Source organism: Lepisosteus oculatus, chromosome 28, assembly GCF_040954835.1.
Source record: "Lepisosteus oculatus isolate fLepOcu1 chromosome 28, fLepOcu1.hap2, whole genome shotgun sequence".
Classification (NCBI taxonomy): domain Eukaryota; kingdom Metazoa; phylum Chordata; class Actinopteri; order Semionotiformes; family Lepisosteidae; genus Lepisosteus; species Lepisosteus oculatus.
The window spans coordinates 5,767,525-5,789,840 of NC_090723.1; the positions used below are offsets into that span (position 1 = coordinate 5,767,525).

Here is a 22,316-nt window from a genome sequence, read left to right on the forward strand (position 1 = left end):
ACATATTGCTACTCTGAAGACAATATAAAGAAGAGCAACAAAATTAAAATCCTGGTCTCCCAGGAATGTCACACTGTAACAAGCAAAGGAAACCTGATCTGATTCAGCTATTCCAGATCTTCACAGGCATTGAACAAGTCACCTGGAGACCCAGAGAGCGCACGTGATAATTGTCTCCATTAGCAAAAAAAATAGGAGACAGTTCTTTAGATGTGGGTTACTGGAAATCTGAAACTAGATAAACTTGATAAAATTATTGGATCATCAAGCTACTGGCAAATAAGCAAAGCTGACAGAATGACTTCAACTCATTTGTAACCATTCTCATATTCTAATGGAATATATGAATGGCCCATTGATTATCAGACATACTGTATTCTACACAAACCTAGTGCCTGAGGAATTTCATTCTTATAGTACTGAAATCTGTATTAGTATTACAGGTTTTTATTTGCATGATGAGTTTTATGCTCTTACTGCACAACTTCCAATAAATGACAGCCCCCATCAGAGTGAGGCACAGCAGGTCATGCAGAGTAATGACCTCCCTGTGCCCATGTGGATCTCTATAGGCACAGAACTATACAACATCCGACTGCTGGAAGAAAGAATTTTTGAAGAAAGACAAGGCTGGCTTTATATGTGTTAATATACTGCATACATTTGATAAATGCCTTGCAGCTTTACTACAAGCTGTTTTCATATATTTATGAAATCATAAAGAAATCATTTAGATGATTCATCATTTAGAAATAACATACTTTCAATGTAGAGCGTAGCTTGAGCATTGGTTGCATCACACTGGGCTTGAAACCTCTTGCCAGCAAGGTCTGAGTGCCCTCAGATAGCCTCCATGCTTCTCCTGCACTGCAATACTCTGAGATGGCCTCAAGCCACCCACCCAAGAGCAGCCACTTCTGTCGTTCACACCCTTATCAGGCTCTGTCCCCCCAGTATTTCAGGTGGGTGTTCAGTAGGTGCTGCCCATTTCCGACTCTCATGTACCCACAGTGTGAAGCCCATCTCCTGAGTGGAGAATTAAGACCGGTCAGTGGCCATTTTCCATGGTCATTTTGCATCCCAATTTATATGAGAAAGACACCAATATGCTTCCGCTTGGTGCAGTTTAAAAACAATACCTCTGCAGGAGACGGACTGAGCTGCCTGAAGGAAGTTGAAATAAAACCAGGTTATGAAACAGAGCCACGGTTCACAGGAGTGAAAAGAGGATTACCACAGCAGCTTTCTGCTTTATTATAATAATACATTTTATTTCATATAGCGCCTTTATAGGTAGCTTCTCGAAGTGCTTATCATTTTCAGTTATTCTGCTGTTATTACCAAGGCCAGCACTGTTATTATGGTGGTATTAATGTTCCTGTTACGACTGGATAGTCTATTAAAAATACATAAGTCGAACATAAGCTCTTAATTTCAGGCTTGAATTCTGATGCACACTGCTGTTAGGATAGCAGGCATGCTTCTCCTGTAGCCCACTGGACCAGAGGGGGGGGGGGTGTTATTGAGCCTCTGCCCTCCCCCCCTGGCGCCGAACAATGGATCAGCAGCCGGGCACGCGGGCCGCGGGGGCAGGTGCCCTCGGACGATCCCGCTTGCCCCTCAGACACCGGCTCCCAGCGCGCATCACAGCACACCTGGGTCCCCCATCCGCTCTCCCACACCCCCCCAACGGCGTCTTCCCAGCCAGCGGCCGGGCAGCTATTGATCAAACCAGCCCAGCCCACAGTTTGAGAAAACGAGAAGAACTGGCTACTGTTCCTCTCGTCGCCTGCCTGCTATTGCTCTTTGTTTTTATTTCTTTCGGACCTTTTTTTTTTCCTCCCCCTTTCCCTTTCTCCTTCCTTCCTTTTTCTGCCCCGCTCCCGGGGTCTCTGCCTTTTCGTTCACACCTCCATTCCTGTCCGTCTGGCGACACGACCGTCCCTGCGTTCTCCCCGCAGAAAACGCCCGAGAACGCTACAGCACCGCCGGTTTTTCTCTCCTCCAAACCCCAGCCCCCCCCCCCCCAACACCCCCGGTGTCGCCTCCCGGCTCCGGTCCGGTTCGGGAGCTCCGGCGAGCTGTCCCCCGCCCGCCCCCCTCTCTCTCTCTGGATGTGTGAGCGGGAGCGGAGAGTGACAGATGGCGAGTCGCTCTTCCCCCGGGAAGGCAATCTCTCCGAATGCAGGCGCATGTCAATCACCGGCTCTCATGTGATGGCTCTTGCCAGTGACGTGCCAACCATATGGCCTGGCATCATAGCTGGTATGTAACCCTGCCTGGTAGCGATGCCACACTGTCTCCGCGCGCTCGGGTAGCACTCCGAAGCAGGCAGCCGCACCTACAGGAGCTGTGCTCGACATCCCCGAAGATGAAGTAGAGAGACGCTTCACCCCGAGAGAGCTCCGCGGAGGTAAGTTTATTACAGATGAAATGCGCGAACGAGTCAGGACAAATAGATCAATAACGCGGAGGTGATTGCAGAGCGATTTGCGGTATTTTTTTTTTCATTGAAAAATGGAATGCGTTATGAATTTTTTTTTTGGGGGGGAGGGTTACTGATTTATAAATCATTTTATTGTTTCAACGTAAGGTTCTGCTGCCCGTTTTCGCTTACGGTATTTCGAAGCCCGTCTTTTAAGTTTGAACGCGGGGGGGATGCAGCCCCCGTCTGCACTGTCCGCACTGTCTCTTAACAGGCATAAAAATTCCGTTTTTCACGGCACTTGGTGTCAGAAAACCACACAGCTCTTTCTGTCGGGTGCCTACGCTGAGCAGGCGAGCTGGCTGGAAAAACGGAAAACGGGAAGACATCGATTTCTTTTTTTTTTAAAAGACGTGTTCATTAAGTGCATTTAATTTTCCACCTACGGTTATCGAAACGAGATCATTTGATTGAATAGGGGAGCCGCGATTTGTCCCCGTGCGCTGCAAACCCACGGAGCACGCAGGGAGAGCGAGGAAGGCGTTTCTCACTTTTACGGTCCCTTATCCATCCTCGTTTCTAGCCCCTGGTTGAGATAGAAGATTTATTGATTATTTTTTTTTATCGGGATCTTGCGTCTCGGGGCGACTTCAGCCTGATCCGGTGAAGCGCGGGAGTGTGCGAGGAAGTGTGTTTATGATTACAAATGCCTTTTTGTTTTTTCAACTGTTGGCTTTCCTCCTTATTTGTCTCTGCAATTAAAAAAAATAAATAAACAAAAGTGTACCCCTTTTCCCATCCCCCAACCGCTAGCCACCCCTTTCCAATTAGTATCCCTTTAGTGCAATTGTGAAATGATATATATATTTAACGAGAGCTCAAATGAACCGAGTTAGAAAAAAAACGTTTCTCCATTCAGAATTTTTATTCCTAAATTACTTCAGCGTTTAAAGATTGCCCAGCCGCGCATACTGCGGAACGCGTGAAATGGCTTTCCCGTGAAATAAATGTTCTGCTAATTAAAAGTTTTTTTTTTTGCTAATCTCTTGTGTCTTGAATGTAAAAACTGGGATTTTGCCTTCTGGCTTGCCCCTGAGTCACGCAGCAATGTGTTCTTAAGCACACTGCATGGTTGCAATGTGCCTCACAAACACATTCTGTCTGCCTGCTTTCCTAAAAGGCGTGCAACGACTTCATCATAAAATAATCATTAATATATACACAGGTTAAATAGAATGCTTTGAAAAAATACGAAACGTTCCCCGTGTCACCATCTGTGCAACTTTAAAAAAAATGCCAGAGTAATTGTAGCGAATTTGCACTGTGCATCAATCGCTCAATTTTGGTTGCTAAATCGTGGTTTGTGTGGATTTTTTAAAGTTGTTAAAATACAATTTCCGTAAAATAACGTACACGTTTATTGAATGACGTGCTTCTGTACAATAACCTTTTTTTTTGTTTTGCAAGGTGCCCTCCGATCATGTGCGCACGCTAATTTAAAAAAAATATCAATTATTAAATTGTTACAATTTACGTGAAGAGCAACGAGCTCCTTTTCCTCTCCTGGCGCGCTTGGAAAGGGTCCTTAGTGGTCAACCAGAACAAATCTACTTCCATCAGAGATCATATTCATATTAAACTTGTAAAACCCAATCAATGCTTTGTGAACACAACGTTTCAGAGGCAATCGAACCCTGCAAGCAAGTCGTTTTTGTGATCGTTATTGTTCTTAAGTATAGTACGTCCCCACAGTTCAAAACCCGCTTCTTATGGGGTGCTTTCTGTGCACTGTGAAGCAATTCGGGGGGACATCAAGCACAGGAACGACGGGAATTGAGACGATTTCGGGGGTGCCGTCGATATCACCTCCTAAGAATACCCAAACGACCTGTCGCACGAAAGACAATTTAGCGCAGGCAAAAGTAAATCGAAAAAAAAAAACAACCCGAAATAATCCGGATAAAAACACTCGAGTGGACAGTGTCGCGACAGCGCAGATCGCTGGCAAAACCTCCCGCACTGGTTTCTCAGAAGCGGACACGGGGGCTCTGTGCCCTCCTGGCTGGCGGCGCTTCTCACCCGCCCCCGGCCTGGGCCCCCTCTACGGCTGGAGGGCTACAGGAGAGGGCAGCTCGCCCAGCACAGCTCCCGGCATCAGGAGACGGCCCGGTCTGGTGTTATTGCTGGAGCGGTCCGCCTGAGTACAATAATAATAATAATAATAATAATGGTGATGATGATGCGGTTTAGAAGTACAGTACAGAAGGACAGACCACAGCCTCCGCGGGGTGCGGGGAGGGGGGGAGGAGGCCGCAGGGGCCGGACAGCAGGCTGCTCTGGAATGCCGCCAGCCCGGCGGCTGGGACCCCTCTCTCTCCGCAGCGCGAGCAGGTGACACGGGGAGGGGCCGCGGGGGGCGGGGGCGGGGTCTGTCCCGCACTGCCGGCCTGTCCCGGACGCGTGTGCATGCGGGATGGGTTAGGTTCTGGTTAAAAAAACGGCCTGTGTTTCACGAAAACCCCCACCCCCCCCAAATTCATAAATTCATGGGAGATTTCATTCCGCAAATTAGAAATCAGCGTGTGATCAAAGGACATTTTTTTGTGCCGATTTTACTTTTAATGGTGCACAAGGCCGAGGTGCATCGATAGTTAACACGTTCGGGTCTGTTTTCTGTAAAGCTACGTGCATCATTGCTAATAACCCCCCTGATGCTAAGAACACCGAACATACATCCTCAACTCGGCCTACATAGTATTTTATTTCAGAATTGTTTCAAAGACGGGAAGGAATATTAACGACATACTAATCCAACCTCATCGAAGGTTGCTTTTCCAACCTGCTGTGTACATCTCGAGGTACCGGTTGTGAATGAAAAACAAAAACTCTGTATTTTGTTCTGATGATGTGGGATCTGTGTCGTGTGGCAGTCGTCGCTAGCAGATCTGTAAAGACGCCGAGGCGCGTCTGAGCCCGTCTCTGTGCGCAAGGGAGGCATTAAAAAGTTGTGCGTCTCCGTTTCAGTGTCGCCATGTTGACGAGGCTGTTCAGCGACCCCTCTCTGTTGCCCGAGGTGCAGAAGTACTCGGGCTGGGTGGACGACAGCGAGAGCGAGGACTCCAAGGCCAAGGACGACGACCAGGAGCCCGGCTGCCACCTGCCGGACGACGATCTGGAGGACGGAGACCTGCGGGGCGGCAGCAGCCGGGCCCACTCCGAAATCGCCGGGGAGGACGAGGAGGAGGAGGAGGGGGAAGAGGAGGACGGGGGGGAGGAAACCGAAGGGGAGAGGCCCAAAAAGCGCGGGCCGAAGAAGCGGAAGATGACCCAGGCCCGCATCGAGCGCTCCAAGCTGCGCCGGCAGAAGGCGAACGCCAGGGAGCGCACTCGCATGCACGATCTCAACTCGGCCCTGGACAACCTGCGCAAGGTGGTGCCCTGCTACTCCAAAACCCAAAAACTCTCCAAAATAGAGACGCTCCGGCTGGCCAAGAACTACATCTGGGCCCTGTCGGAGATCCTGCGCTCGGGGAAGCGGCCCGACCTGATGTCTTACGTGCAGACGCTGTGCAAGGGCCTCTCCCAGCCCACCACTAACCTGGTGGCCGGCTGCCTGCAGCTCAACTCCAGGAACTTCTTAACCGAGCAGTGCCAGGAGGGAGGCCGCTTCCACGGTCCCAACTCGTCCTTCTCCATGCACCCCTACCCCTACCAGTGCTCGCGGCTCTCCAGCCCGCAGTGCCAGTCGGGCAACATGCCCCCCTCCCACTCCGTACGGACGCATGCCTACTGCTCCACCTACGAGTCACTCTACGCCGGGAACGCGTCCCCCGAGTACAACAGCTCGGAGTACGAGGGTCCCCTCAGCCCCCCGCTGTGCATCAACGGCAATTTCTCTCTGAAGCAGCAGGACTCTTCCTCGCCGGACGCCGAGAAGAGCTACCACTACTCTATGCACTACGCAGCGCTGCCGGGCTCCCGCCCCGCGGCGCCCAACCTGGTGTTCGGCTCGCCCGGCGTGCGCGGCGGGGTCCACTCCGACAACGTGCTGCCTTACCACGACATGCACTTGCACCACGACAGGGCGCCGATGTACGAGGAGCTCAACGCGTTTTTCCACAACTGAGCGGCCGGAGCCGGCCCCTCGGGGTTTTCGTGCGGACTCCCCCACCCCAAACCCACCCGGAACTGCCGAACAGAACTGGGCTCTGTGCTCTTTACAAAACCACCCCCCCCCCCTCCTCTCCCCCTTGTCCCCTTCCACCAACTCCCCCCGCCCCCGCTCCTCTCACACTGAACACTGGAAAAGGAGAGAAAATGGCCTCATCGGTTTTTGTTTTTGTTTGAGTTTTTCTCATGGTACGAATCTCGAGTTGTCATGTTGTATCAGCAACTTTTACAGTACAGTATTGAATCAAATGCTGCCGTATACACAAGAGAATAAAATCGTTGTTTTAAAAGCAGTATTTCCGATATCAGAAACAGGTTGTTACATTTGTACACCATAATAACTCTTCTATCACACGACAATCGAGCAATGTCGAGCGAAGAGAGAGGACGTGTCCTGCCGACTGTGGTATACTGTAAAGCGGACAGGTACGTCACCGCGGCGGCCATTAAGCACAACGACGTCATTCATGCCGAGCGGGCGCCTCTGTGAACAGACTCGCCCTGATTCGCAGTAAAAGCAATAAAGGAAAACAACAGCAAAACAAAACGACGAATCTATGCAATACAGTTTATGACATTAAAATAATCGACTTTTTTTTTTTAAATCGAACAAACCCAGTTAAGGACCAAGCACTCCGGCTGATCGCGCACTTTCCCCAAAATAGGATGCTTAACATCGCGGCCGAACTTAAAAAGAAAGTTTAACCTTCTGTTGAAGCGCGTTTCAATTTGGCCTTGAGGTCTACCGATGGCGAAAAACAAAATATATATATATATTTACAAGCCTCTGCTCTGTGAGCTATGATCAACGTGAACATGCAAGGCATGGCGTAACTGCAGGCGGAGTGCGGCCGGACTGTGGAAAACGACGCCTTTCCCAGTTCTGTGCGCGGGATGGTATTTGTTCGGGGAGCGTCGACTCCAGGCCACCCAGAACGGGAGGTTTTAACCACAAGCCCGACTCACCTGTCCTGGCGCGGCCCACGCACGGACAAAATGTAGGAAACACACCCACACACACGCAAAACAATCGATTATTGATTTCTTATATTAGCCTGTAACAAAACTCGCCTTATATTATTATTATTATTATTATTATTATTATTATTATTATAGAGGTAACGGCATGGGTGTTACATAGTTTAGAAAATGACGCGTTTTGAGTGCAATAAACCGTGTTGCTAAAAGGGGAAGAGAGACCTAACCTGAGACTGTAGATTTAACTAGATTTAATTTCTTTCGCTGTTTAAACACCGATACAATGGGTACCTGATTTGTTGCAAGGCTCTCGGTCTTTCCGGCCTTTCATTAAACTTGACACCAACAGGGCTGAAGGCGATACTCAGTGGCTACACTAGGTCTCTGCACTGTGTAAAAGGAGCCGTCTGACTACGCAATTCACAAGAACACCAGAAGTGCTTTCCTTTATTCAACTAACGAGAAAAAAAGAAACCTACAAAGTGCTTTTCCGCTTGTATTAGTAATCACAATCTTGCAGCACCTCAGACAGCATATATTAAAAATCGAATATTCGAATGACGTCGGTTTTCGGTTGTAAGATGCGCGCTGTTGGACGGATTGGCCTCTTCTCTAGGGTTCTGGTACAGGATTCGACAATAAATAAGACCGCAGCAACGAGGCTTCTGCTTTTCACACCAGCCCTTGTTTCCCGTGCTGTCTAAATACATACAGAACGAATTCCGTAATAGTCTCATGCCCGGAGAATTTACGTAAAATCAAGTTAAAATAAGACGTATCCAGTCAAAAACGAATCTTATCATTAAAAATAAAATACAAGCAACTTTGTGTAAGAAAACGAAATAATCTGCAAAAAAACAGAAACTCGCAGAATTATCTCAGTGCTCTAAAATATTTATTGCGGCATTTTAAAACGAACAAAACTTGCCGTTGCTGAAAACAATTATTAAATAGCTTTTAAAACTACATTATTTGTCATTTCTACCCAAGTGTCTTACATTTAATGTACTCGTCTTCGATCTACCATATATATATATATGAACAGGGCTTTTAGCCTGGCGTGTCCTGCAGGGTCTGGCGGCAGCGCCCGTTGCAGGGCGAGCGCAGACGTGCGCGTGTGGCTTCACGGCGCTTCCGCGACCCCGAGCGACCCCTCGCGACAGTCCTACCCGAAACTTCAGAATCTTACAGCGACCCATAATAATAATAATAATAATAATAATAATAATAATAATAATAATAATAATAATAATAATAATAAAGCTGGCTTTGCTCCAAATACTACAAAGGGAAACAGCTTTTTTTATTCATTGCCGTTGTTTAAACTCTATTTTAAACTCTTTTTTTGTGATGTTCCGTTACGTGATTAATAGATTAATAATTGGTTATGTAGTCACACATTCAATTACAGTTTAGGTGATAAATTCCTTTTTGATCTTCATTATTAAAAGCAAAACAAAACAAACATTACCCGAATCCTGTGGGTATATTTTTGTCTTCGCAGCTGCCGGAAATGTGTTTTCAAGATGAAATAATCTGTCAAATAACCTCTTTCGGCTTCCGACCATTGAAGTTTAAAATCCTAAAGTTGCTCAAATCTGAAGCCCCGATTTCATAAACAGGGAACATTAGTTTAGTGCTGGATCTCGTTCAGAAAAATACGGAATACCCCTCAAGGACACTTTGCCACCACAGTTTTAACAGAACGACACCAACAACGATTTTCTATCTCCTCTTACGGCTTTTACCAATTCCCTCTCTCACAAGCCTCCAAAAATACAAAAAATAAATACATTTGCAATGTCTCCTGGAACAAGGTGGTAAATAAGTATTTGACTTGGATCACGTGGAAAGGTGGCGTCCATGCTTGTTGTTAGGACCCGAGGTCACGGCCGAGGACACGACCCGCTCGCCAGCGGCAATGGGCGGGACCACTGAGGGCTCGGAGGCCCGAGACGCGTCATTTCCTGCACCCCTGTCCGCCCGGATGTTCGCCACGGGCGCTCGGGCCCGGGGAGCTGCCCGGGCGACACGAGCTCAGCTTCTCGCGGCGTGAGGCGCGAAGGAGCACGTCGCGCCCGAATACAAAATGGCTCCTTGGGTCGAGGCGGGCCGAACCGCAGGGGCCGGATGGGCGGACAACCCGCCGAGGGAGGGGGGGAGGAGGTTGACGAGAGCTTGGCTGGTCTGGAAAGCGGGCTAGTGGGAAAAAACGCAGCTGGCCCGAGTCGAACGATGCTCCAGCTTCTGCTTTTCGGGATTTTGATTTTTTCGCACCCTTGGAATTGTATAAGAGCTCCAATCGAAATGGCTTGTTTTGGGGTTTTGCACGCCACTTTGACGGACGTACTCTCTCGGTCAAGGAATTCAACATTCAGCTTTCTCAACTCCAGTCTTCTGGTAGACGCTATGGTGTAAAAAACGTTCAGTGAAGGGACTCAGAAAGGCGACTTCCATTTTCATTAGTGGCGAAGCCACTGCAGCGACACTGCGGCTGCGCCACCTGTGTCCAGGTGTCCCTGGCAGTGCGCATGCTCAGGGTACAGCTGTCCGCAGCCGGACGTGCCAGAACATTCTCTGCATTGTCAAAGGACTGGTGTCCCACCAACAGGTCGGAATCCGGGGAGTACAAGACACTGTAAATACAGAGCATGGATTTTGAAAAACCATGCGCCAAGAGCAATCTAAATTCAGGCGCAGGAAAAGTCGACAGTATTTCGGCTTGTTTATTCTGCAATTGTGTGTTTCCCGAGGCACTTTAAAACTACACGAAAATCCTGCAAATGTCGTTACTGTCAAGGCAAATATATGAATTCAGTACAGTTTGTGTGCCAGACCTGCTGAATGCGGCCGGGGCAGCGCTTTAGTTTTGAATCCAGTGGATCTCCTGTACAGGAAGCGCTTTGGGATCCAGCGGGATCCACGCAGTTAATCACGATTAAAACAGAAGAACACAACACATTGGTCTTTAGGAAAGCGTTACTCCACCACACCCATTCTGGTCCAGGGAAGGACAGAATCGAGGTGAACAGTGCCAGCCAACGTTATGTCTGAGCGTCAAGGGCAAGACGTTTGTTCATTATAAACAAGGAGGGCACTCACAGCAACCACAGCAACACGTTCTACGGACTTTTCTACGAAATCAGGTTTTACTGTGGCTCACACCGAAGTGAATTCAGTTTCGGTAAAGCCATTTCTCTATGGGTGGAAGGAGACTGTCGCTCGTTACTTTTTTGACCTGTAAAGGCGGGGGTATGCAGACGGGATGGGAAACGGAGACAGGTCCTCTGAATGAAACCGGGCGCCGCGGGGGAAAATGTTGGGCAGAAAAAAAAAGGAGAGAACAAAAACCACCAAATAAAATAATCGCAATTCCAACGACAAAATCGCACTTTTAAGTACATTCTCACCTTCCAATGTTTTCTTAGAGCACAATTTAAAAAAAAATCTAAAAATGTAAAAGAAAGGAGTCACCCAGTTACGTTTTCCGAGATCGGAGTTGGAGAAATGAGATTTTTTAAAAATGTAAAAATAATTCTTGACCACAGTGATAAGAATAACCGTTTCCATGGAGTTTAAACCTTCCTAAGGAATGTTTCCTCTGTGGTGACAGGAGCGCGGGTTTTAACAGCTAAAAAAATTTTGGCTGCCACACTTTGTTATGAGAGGGTACTGCTCCACTTTTCTTATATTTTCTCTGTTTATTTTCCATCAATAGTGAAAAAAAAAACAATTCTAAAGTTTTAAAGTATTCTGTGCCATGTCTGACTGTGGTGAATGCAACTCATTAAATAGGTATCCTTGATTTTCTTTTCATTTTTATATTGCTTTTTTCTTCGAAAAAATCATTTTAAAACAATCTGTCACACGTTTGGGTTAAACACTGTGCTTCTGAATTCTGGAAAATGTTATAAAGAAGTATATTAAACTTATTTCATTTTAATATTCATGTAGTCCTCGTTATTTCGTATTTGATTAGCTGATAACTGTTTTCTTTCAGCGTTTCGGTTGCTCCTGTCCGTTTGAATACAAAAATAAAATACAAGCGAGCTAAACCAGTTGGTAAAGCAACAGGGAAACGAGTTTAATTCTTCAACATGAACAGATTTGATCAGAAAGACGACGGACACAAATATACACATCGAGAGGAATAGTCATAAAAAAGCTCATTGTTATAAATTAATGACAATTAATATTCGACTTTGCAATTACACAGCACTCTGCGCTTTCTCCGCATAACGTATTTTGTCCAAAATTAAACATTCTTGTTGAGGTTTAGAAGAGTCCAACTTAAGTGGATTTGACTATCTTATGGAATTTCAAAATGAATTGCAGAACACCGAAATACGTAGATGTCTAGTTTGAGACATTTGTTGCATCTGTCTGGAGATTTACACTCCAGGTTACAGACTTCTATGCATATATAGAAACGCCATAAAGCTACGAATTCAACTAAATTATTCTTATTTTGAATCCGGTTCAACGGACAAAACTGACAACGTCAATAAAATTAGTACACCTTTCTTTAACAAAATGTGTATGCAAACACATCAAGTCAATATTTCAAATATTTCTGTGTCCTTATTATAGCCACCCACGGGTCACACATAAACATTTTTAACGAAAATTGTATTCAGCATCATTTCGGAAATGAGGAATGTGATTATGTGTCGGGGGTGACCGCGAGCCCCTTCTTCCGCGAGAGCCCTCGCACGTCTCGAGACGTCTTCTGCGGGGATGTGCTGGTCTCGTGTCGCCGGCCCTCAGTGAACTACGGACTAACGCGTGGTCTTCATTTTGCCCGATAGGAAAAGCAGTGGATAATAAAAATAAATAGAAAGTTGTAAATAAATAAAAATATTTTTAAATGAAAAATCCACACTGTTACACTGTAGTCAAGCTGCGTTAGACTACGAGCACAAGAACGAAAACTTTTGAATATTAAAATAATGCAGTGCTTCACGCCCACGTCTAAGCTTGAACAGCATGAACGAGATGCAGAAACAGTGAGAAACAGGAACAGTCCTGCATTCACAATACCAATAAAATCATTATTACTAGTGACACCACCCCTACACCAATAATTATCATAACTGTGAAAATAAAATAGAACTTCTGGAAAATAAAATAGAATTTCTGTGACAATAAAGTGTTGTAAGACATTTTTTATTTTATTTTAAGATGTTGTCTAAAACTACCGCTCACTTTAAGACTTTATTTTTTCCCTTAGAGCATTAAAAAGGCAGAAAGCGTGCACAAGGGCACTGAATACCATTTACAGCTGAAAAAAAATATTAAAAGTTTCATTCTTATAATTAAATATAATCTATCATATGAAATTTTTATCAATTTAGTTCTAAAAATAATTTGATAAAAAAGTGAAATTCGAGTTTATAATATATATTTTTGTAAAAGTATATTTAACTTCACAGTTTTATACCAATTTATAATTTTACACACCCTTCCTCAATTATATACGGAGTAGAATTTGCTTACATAGTACCAAGGCAGTAATAATATTTTATATTAAAGCATTGGAAATTGCTGAAATTACAGATTAACCTCTGTAAGCAAGTGTGGGTCGACGGGCATTATCAGTTAAAATGTGACATATTTATCTTTTAAACACAGAAGTAATACATGTTAAAATGACAAACTGGTAATCGACGGAGACAACTAAATTAAATGGTAATACCCACAGTTTCTCACAAACATACATCTCTGTTTAAGATGTAGACTAGGCCAAATATATATATATTTAGAATATATACATACTGGAAGCCCAACGCGTGCCGCTCTCGGTTCGAATCGAACGCCAGCCGGCGTGCAGCGCTCGCGCCGCCTGTCCCCAGAGCCCGGATGAGCCGCCGCCCGCGGGACCGGGCTCTGCAGCGGCTCGGCGAGGAAGCAGGGGCAGGGTGGGGGCCGGCCGGCCGGGCGAGGGCGAGGGCGAGGTCCCCCGGCCCGCTACCGCGGCGAGAGGGGGGTGCGAAGGGGAGACCCTATAACCGCGAGCTCAGATCAAACACACGAAAGCGGAATCGTCTCTAAACACCTCAGTGTCACGCTTCTAGGAACTAAACACGAGGTAAACACTAAGTAAATGCATATATTACACTAATAACAACCATAAACAAGTGTTGGCAAGCGCATATCTGGGATAAACTGAAACTATTTCGGTCTTTTTCATTTATGATTCCCTATCGTCTTCCTTGATTTAAAACCAACCAACAAAGGTAGTTAATATCTACTAAGAACAAAAAAAACAAACACTTAATGACACAATGTGGTACTTTCTGCTGTTTGGTTGAACTTTGAAGGATTGGATTATACATTACAGACGAGCTTTTGAGTCTAATAAAAGGCAAAATGTAGGCACCTTGATCCAGACTAGGCCTGATTAAAATCGTTCTGTTTGAGAAGGGATTTTAGAAAAAAATAAGTGTGATTGCGACACACTAGCGCTTTCCTTATCTGAAAGAAAACCAACCTATATGGTAATTTGGAACTATTATGTTTTTATGATTATTTTGCGTCTTGTTTTAAGAGCTTTCGAATATTCGAACTTTAAAGTCAGTCCCCAATCAACGTGGGTTTTTTTGTCGCTTAAACCCGAGAGAAATGAATCGTTTCAGATAAAATAAAATTGGAGAGGTCACAGAGGGGCAGTTAAAACGTGCTGTGGTCAACATACAGTATATCCTCTTGTTTTCTTAAGAAGGGAGCTTTCACCAACAATAGCCTTTCGAATTAAAATATTTACAGACTTTTATATCCCCGATTTGCCTTCTCAATTTTCCCCCCCAAATTGCAAATTCGCACTAGCGCTTCTTGGGAGGTAGGCCAAACCCCCCCTTTTTCACTGGGGTGCGGTAGGGAATATCTATATATTTGAACGTGGCGCTGCCCAAGCTGACGCTGAAGTCGCACCGAAATAAAGTCGAAGACAACTTCGCCGCTGCGCGCCTCCGAGCCCAGCAGGGCGGGAGCTGGTCGCGGTGACGCTAATTCGATCTGCTTATTTTTGACTTTTCTAGGCCACTGAGATAAAGAGACAGGGAGAGAGAGAGAGGGAGGGAGAGGGAGAGGGAGAAAGCAAAACGGCAACAACAAGCGGACCCGCGTCGTGATCTCAAAATGGCAGCGACAGGCGCCATTAAGGGGTCTGAACTCCGAGAAGAGAGAGCGATCACGGCTCGGCCTAAACTTCCGACCGCATCAGCAAAACTTTGAGCAGCGGCGAGATGAAGAGCAGGCGGGGCGGGGATGGGGGGGGGGGATACGCGGGGGAGAATGGGAGGGCGCATCTTTCAAAATATTCCCCCGTCCGGAGTGAGGTGAGCGGCTTCCAGAGGCGGAAGTTGGCAGCTCCCGGTGGCGGGCGATGCCAAGTTGCTTAATGTCTCTGCACCAGTAAATACAGGCTCTGGAGCAGAGGCTCCGGTGCCAGCTGTACTGCGTGCCAACTCGCCGAGCCAAAGTGCCGCTGCAGGGAGGAGCCTGTATTTCTTTCCTAATTCAGCGGCATCTGTTCATTATCCCGGAGAATTTAAAGGGGAAGAACTCGTGCGCGCTCCCGACAACACCGAGAGGCTACCCGGGGGGGGGGGGGCGGGCACGGGAGCGCACGGCGCGCGTTCCGGGGGCTCGAGTCACTTCCCTGCCGGTCTGGCGGACAACACGATTCCATCCAGGCCGTCCCCTCACATAAACACACAGGCGTCTGCTCTTCTGCTAGGGCCACTTCTTTCTGCTATCCACTCCTAGTGCTAACAATGCAGAGCATTCCGCTCCACCAGATCAGAGACGAACGGGGCAAAAGCAATTCAGACAGTTTTGCAAGGCGTGCGAGTACACGTGTGCCATCCGTTTCCCTCGCAAACAAGAATTCGCGTCGCGGAAGGTGGGAAAGACCCAGTTCTGTGTGCTGGCATGCCTCTGCGCACGGGGCGGTGATGTCGCCGTAATTAGCGCCGGGTTTCAGGACCGAGGACAGCTCCTCGGGGGTGGTCGGCCGTCAGCGGCTGTCAGTGACTCCTGTCAGCGCTACAGGTGACTCGGGCGTTGTCTGTCGCAGTGTGAGCTCCACACGCCGGCTGCCAGCAGGATGATTCTGCATCTCTCCAGCTGCTCACACACCGGCCACAGTAATCACTCCGTTTGTACTGCATAGTTTCATACAGAGATGGTTATGGGGACATTCAACTATTTAAAAAAAAACAAAACAAAACTGCTGCAGCCATTACACTACAGTATACCGGGGTTGCGATTTGAACAAACTGCGGTTATTTGATAACAGTAGAGCCAAGGGTTTGTTCTTAAGAAAATGAAGTGAATGAAATTATTGGGAACAGGAATAGGCAGGATCACATAGATCGTGTTAGTTTTAAGGTTTTAATTTTAATTTTACGGACATCTTTAAAACCTGTGGCACAGACAGAAACTCTGTACTGGACACAATTAACACAATCAAAGTTCATTCTGGTTAAGGCTTCTGAGACACACACATATATTAATTCCGAAATAAAACGTCGACTGGATTCTATAATCGCAAACGACAGTTCGTGTGCGCTTGTTGTAGAAAGTAAGAAGAACAAACAATTCAATCATTAGAACTCGGAAAAAAAAGGGCGATAACGGAAATGGAAGTTTTTGTGTGTGAGAGGTACTCCAGTATTTATTATTCTATCGATAATCTTTCTTACTGCACCATCTACTCGGGACTTCTCTGGAGATGGATCGGGCAAATTCGGTTTCGATTTAAGAAAGGGGATTCTTAATTTTTTTAAACAAATTTTATAGAAGCAGGGGTCATTTGAAGTCATTTATGGAAGGTTTTATTTGTAGGTTAATTGTAGCAAAAAAAAATCAAAGACTTATTTTCGTGCAAGACGTCCAGCGGTCGCACTCGGGACACTGTGGCTGTCGCAGATGGGAAGGGGAGACGACCAGGCCGGCCTTTGCCTCCCCAGTCCTTCCACTGGTCCCAGCAGCAGTTATACAGGCTCCACGGGCAAGACAAGCCTTTCTCGCTGCCCAATCTGAAGGGCACGTAAGGTTACTAGCGCGTTATACTGACATGATTAATGCACGTTAAAACACATCGCCACCGAAAGGTAAATGCAGTATTCACAATAAGGGCGGTTATGCTAAAATCATTTAAAGAAAACAATATATAGACCAGTGCTGGCAGGTTGTTACTGTGAGTGGCAATCAGAGGTTTTAATAAATATTTCTGCAATAGTTAAAACGTTTTTAAGAGTTCTTCGGGAGCAAGACGCGCGTAAGGTTTATTTCTGACCTTCCCCATTCTCTTTAGTTATCAGCTGTGGGTTTTTCCCCCCAGTTCGTCATGAGCAGCGCTAGTGGTGTTTTATTCAAAAGAAGAAGAAGAAAAAAAAAGGAACTGTCTGGTGGAGTGACTGTGAATCAAAAACGCAGTCAAATAGACGATAACGCCTTTTCTTCTCTCTCCCGAGTTTCAAAATCTCTGCAAACGAAGTCGGCGGTAAAGGGAAATTGGAAGAAAGCTTGACGAATAGCTCTCAGTGTTTTAATTATATAGCCCACTCGTTTTTACAGCGTATTCAGAATAAACAAGCTACATTTGTACAGGGTAACACTTTATAATAAAGTGCGATTAATAAAATGTCACCATGAACAATTTCCCACTTAACTGGTGTTAAATTCAAATTAAGCGATCTTTAATTAGCCTAAATATCATTTTCCAAACACACTATTAATTGACTTACGATGGTGACATTATAGGGGAACATGAAAGAGTCGACTGGCAAAGGGATGTGTGAGTTGGACTTCGCTGCCTGTAATTATGCTATTGATTTAACAGGGCTTGTTCTAATTCACCAGGAGTTAATTTCCTCGCCGCTCGCGTTCAAAGCCTGACAAAAAGTCAATTGTAAATTAAACTTTGATACACAGAGCTGGAATCACTCGGGAGAGAAGTGCCCTTTTGAAGCCTCAATTTGCGCTGTTTTGCGTGCGAGCGCTGTACCCAGTCTGCCTGGTCTGCTCGCTCAAACCCAGGGTAATTCTCAGTGTTTCTTTTCTCCGGCTGATGGTAGTAAATGGTGGGGTCTGATAGTATTAAAAATCAGCATCTTCCACCATTTATTTGTATTTTTACAAATAGATATTCCGATTTTATAGTACCAGCCTTACGAAAGTTTACTGTTCGCTGTGGTTTTGGACACCGAGTGGCTTCACTTTGACATAATTAACAGGATGACCCTGTTCTACTCTTGAAATACGTCTTAAACATCTTTATCTTCGTAAGCCATGGGGCTTCTTGGTTAGTGGTAGAGTGAACAGGAAACTACAGCGAACCTGCGATAAACGCACAGCGTGAGCGCACAGACACCGTCTCCAAGGCGCACCGTCGTAAGGGTAGGGCCCTGAAGTCCCAACACTGCCTTTACAATACCAAGAAAAATAGCGGGAATCGCAGCACGAACGTCCAAGAGCATCATTCTGAGAAAACTGACGCCAAACTGCATCTACATGAGCACGACTCCACCCACGTCGCGCTGCGAAGTTCAGGGAAATGATCGCCGGGAACTGTCGCGTGTTCGTGAAGACACGCCCGCGCGTTCAGGACGGAGCGCGAAACGCGAAGGAGAAACTTCGCGGGGAGGGTCAGGAGTCCGTTCACGAACAGCATCATGTCGGTATTGCATTTTTCTAAAAATCGAAAAGTAAAATGTGTCCAACTGAAAACTAATTGTTACAGTCTTGCCCTTCCCTTGTCATTGTTTTTTAAAACTTAACATTAGAAAGGTTGCAAATGAGATCCAACTCGATCCAGTAGGTTCCTCTGGCTACAGATTGCTCAAGGATCCCAGGACCTCCACCAGTTGTATGTGAAAGGATGTCAGGGTACTGGCTTCAGCAAAGTGACTGAGCAAGCTGCCAGACACACGAGACCCTGTTTGTAAAGAAACACCTCCAGTTCTCCGTTGTAAATGCCCTTTCCTGCAGTCTCCACTGGGGTCCTTTAGTTTGTGTTTCACTTAAGAAGCCCGCTGGGCTGACTTTGTCAATGCCTTTGAGGATTCTGAGCACTTGACTCAGATCCTCTTGTAGTTTTCTCTGTTCAGCACTAAAGAGATTCAGTTCTTTTAGACAGAATCTATCCTTTGGTCTTTGTCACTGTCATATAAAACTGTAAAAATTGTGTTAGGAAAGGTGCACCTTCCTGAGGTGCTGCCCCTCAAATCTTGATCCTCTAGTTCTGAGCATCATTTCAATACGTGAAAACAATGAAAGACTTATTGGCTGGTAATCAGTTGGTTCAGTTTTGTGGCCGTTTTAATGCACGAGAGCAACATCAGCAATTGTATAGTTGTTCATGTCCAGTGTCCAACTGTTGGAAGAGCTTTGTTAAAGGTAGATGAATGACAGCTCAGTTCTTCTTACAACGAACTGCTAGAATACCATCAGTCCCCGACGACTTACTAGTTCTTCTACAGCAGTCAGCAATACTACTACCTTGACAGGCGCTAATACTTTTCTCTACCAAATAAATCGATCAACGCTCTCTTTAGATCCACGCCACTTTTTAAGTCTGGTTTTATCAGTAGAACCTGTTTTAATATCAGTAATGACTGCAGAAGTAGTAAGTGTACTTATAAGTGGTGTTTACTGAACTGGTCATATTAACTGATGGTGTATTTTCCCACCCAAATAAATATTCCAAGTGAACTACCTTATTTAGACTATGTATATAGCGCAAAATCCTGACACACAGACAGTCTAATTACAGATTACCACAGAGGCAATCTGTGGTGCCTCATCAAAAAAAGGATCTGTAGTCTCAGTACAGTACAGTGTTCATTTTACTAATGGAACAGTATATCCGTTTAGCAATCTGGAAGGGAAGGTTTTTTTTCCCTTGGTTTAACCCAAATAAACCATTCAAAATGTCATCTCATTAGGTCCTAATTTGTGGGCAAGTCAAGATACAACAGTGAATCCCTGAACCCCTACCACAGAAATTCAAATTATGAGTAATTATGAGTAATTTACACCTGCAGTATTCATCCTAAGGACTTCAAACTCCAGAATGCATCTAGACCATTTTCAAGTGAAGTAAACAGAGTTTCCAGTGAAGCAATCACTAGAGTTCTGCCAATCTAAGGACTTTACTTCAGATTACCGAGTTCACTCAAATCACATCACAGCAGGTGCAGTGAGGACAGTTCACTTGCTTCTTTCTCAGTTTGTGTTTTTCCTACGTTTGAGCCTCCCTCACTGCTCCACACAGTCAGGAGATCACAGAAACAAACTCACGGGTGACAAAATGCACAGACTACTGTTCAGGTCTAACTTGGGTTTTTTTGTGAGTGCAGGACCATAACATGTGCCGACATGAGCTGAAATATTAGGTTTAGCAATACATTTTGCTGAAGCCCTTGGTCTTACAGGAAAGAGCAGGAAAGTGCGTTTTTGGTAAAGACGGACTGCAAAAAATTCCGAAAAGGATCATTAAGCAGCGCAATAATACTGCATGAAGAATGGAATAGGTATTACAGTATCTCTTGCATCCCTGAAAGCAATAGACCAATAAGAAAGGAAGGCCATTAGACGGCTTTTCCAAATAGCTCTTTGTAATCAATAACATTCTGCAGTCAGATTGTCTTCACTGCGTATGAGAGCTGAACGAGAAGTTTTTGTACCAGCCTCTCTCCTCGACTTGCCTCCGATCCACCCTGCCTGGTGGGTGCTGTGAGGTGCTGATGGCGCGTCAGGCTAGCGGCGCTTCGCCTTGGTGACATGCTGCCATCGAAGTCCCAGGCGCGGGCCCGGTATCGGCACAAACTCAAGACTGTGGGTGAGCCGGGCTCGTTTGCACCTCCGTCTGTGTGAGTCGTGACGGCTGATAGGTAGCACTGGCAGGCCTGGCAGTATCAGCTCTCTAGGGCAGGCTTCTCGGGAAGATGAGGCTCCTGGAAGAATACTGTGCCAGACTGTACGCCATGCCTAATGCCAGCCAAGGGGCATTGCTGGCATGGAGTAGCAATTCAGTGGAAATTCCTCAACATCTGTTCATTATCACACAATGCTGCATCCCCGTGCAGACAGCCAGGCAGTCAGTCAGCTAAAATGGAGCGTCTGTGACGCTGCTCTGCCGCAAGAGAAAAAGGGAAAATGCCAGCCCTGGGAGGGTACAGCTCCCCCAAAATCCCTCTGCCTCCGTGAGCCGGTCAGCCCGTACCCCGTCTCCTTCCTCTTTTCTCAACAAGCCCCTCACCTGTTCAGCTATTTATGTCATTATTGCCTTTCATAAGCTTACAGCGTAGAGCGCCCAGACTTGGAAAAAAGACAGAAGCACAGCTATCATTACACAGACATGCTGCTACGTTTAACATGCCACCAAGTCATTACGTAGCCCAGATGCAGACGTGCAACAAAGCACTCGGGTTGTGTTCGCATTGTGGTGCTGATGGCAATGTAGGTGCTCACATGCAGTGGATTCAAGAGAGTGTTTCGCAAATCAGCAAATTGTACCTCTGCTAGGATCATGAGAGAGATGAGACTGAACTCTTACCAGTCACTACAGTGTAATCACATGGTGACAATCAGGCCAACGCCTCCACACACAGAGCTCATAAATCTGCTTAAAAACTAATTTGAAGAGAAAAAAAACAGCGCTGTGACTTATGAATTACTGTTGATGCTTTAAGGTGTTTACTTTCTTAGGGTATTATTCAAGCTTTCTGTATCTATTTAAATTATATGTGGTCTTCCCAAAATTATTTCAGGCAAAAAAACCTGTCACTTTATATACAGTATATACTTTTTGATATTAGTATTGTTGTCCTGTATCTGAAACATGTCATTAACTAATTTATTAAGTGTAATAAGGTTACTGGTGTTATGTCTTTTGAGATCATCACAGACTCATCTTTTTTTTAAAGTACTAGTTACGATGAATTAGAAAATGTATTCCCATATGTAAGATGCAACTTCATACCACAAAAAAGGTCACATCAAAAGAATATTTTACTGTTCTCTTTTTTATTTTTAATATACTTGTAGTGTCAAGGGTCTCCGCTCTGTTATTTAATTCCTGGTTTGCTATAAACTTCATTTAAAGTTTATCTGCTTTGCAGGGAACAATATTAAGCATTTACTGACAGTTCCGCTGGTAACGCAAATGAACTGCAGGAACAATGACTACTCGGATGTTGGCAAACACCAGCCTAATTTACAATAGCGTGCTGATGAGACAGTGCATTGGGGCAACATATCTGAGAGGTTTTCCTCAGTGTCACTCTGTAAAGTATGTGTACATCTGCAAGCTGTTGGAAAACATTTTAAAGCCCCCGGCAGCCACAGGATTATAGTCCAGGTCAGATTTTCATGGATTTTATTAACAAAGACCAAGTAAAGGCAAAGAGAAGGGCTGATGCCTAATCAGTGGAGCCTGTTAGATCAGTGCAGTCCATCAAATTCTTTAAGCATATGTGAAGAAGTATGCATATTTTTTAAAACTAATTGGATATTAATTTAATTGCAGAAATAGTGAAGCTATAATCAGGTGTTTACCTTGTTGCATTACCCTGTAATTGAAAAGCAGGCTGTGCTAAATTAAATTATGCTAAAGCAGTTGTCTTACACCGCTAATGAAACATCATCTGAAACAGCAAGACATTCATCATAAAATTACAGAAGTGCTCCTTTTACTGAGTTTTTACAGGACTTGTGAGGCACAAGAATTCGCTTC

General features: G+C 45.4%; 1 protein-coding gene across 1 annotated transcript; it reads left to right on the forward strand.

The window, feature by feature from the left end:
• Positions 1-2,270: 2,270 nt before the first annotated feature.
• neurod2 (neuronal differentiation 2) lies at positions 2,271-6,891 on the forward strand. The gene is made up of 2 exons (XM_015362158.2): positions 2,271-2,413; positions 5,450-6,891. Exon 2 carries the CDS (start codon positions 5,457-5,459, stop codon positions 6,549-6,551), a length of 1,095 nt encoding a protein of 364 aa, XP_015217644.1. The 5' UTR covers positions 2,271-2,413; positions 5,450-5,456; the 3' UTR covers positions 6,552-6,891.
• Positions 6,892-22,316: the final 15,425 nt, after the last annotated feature.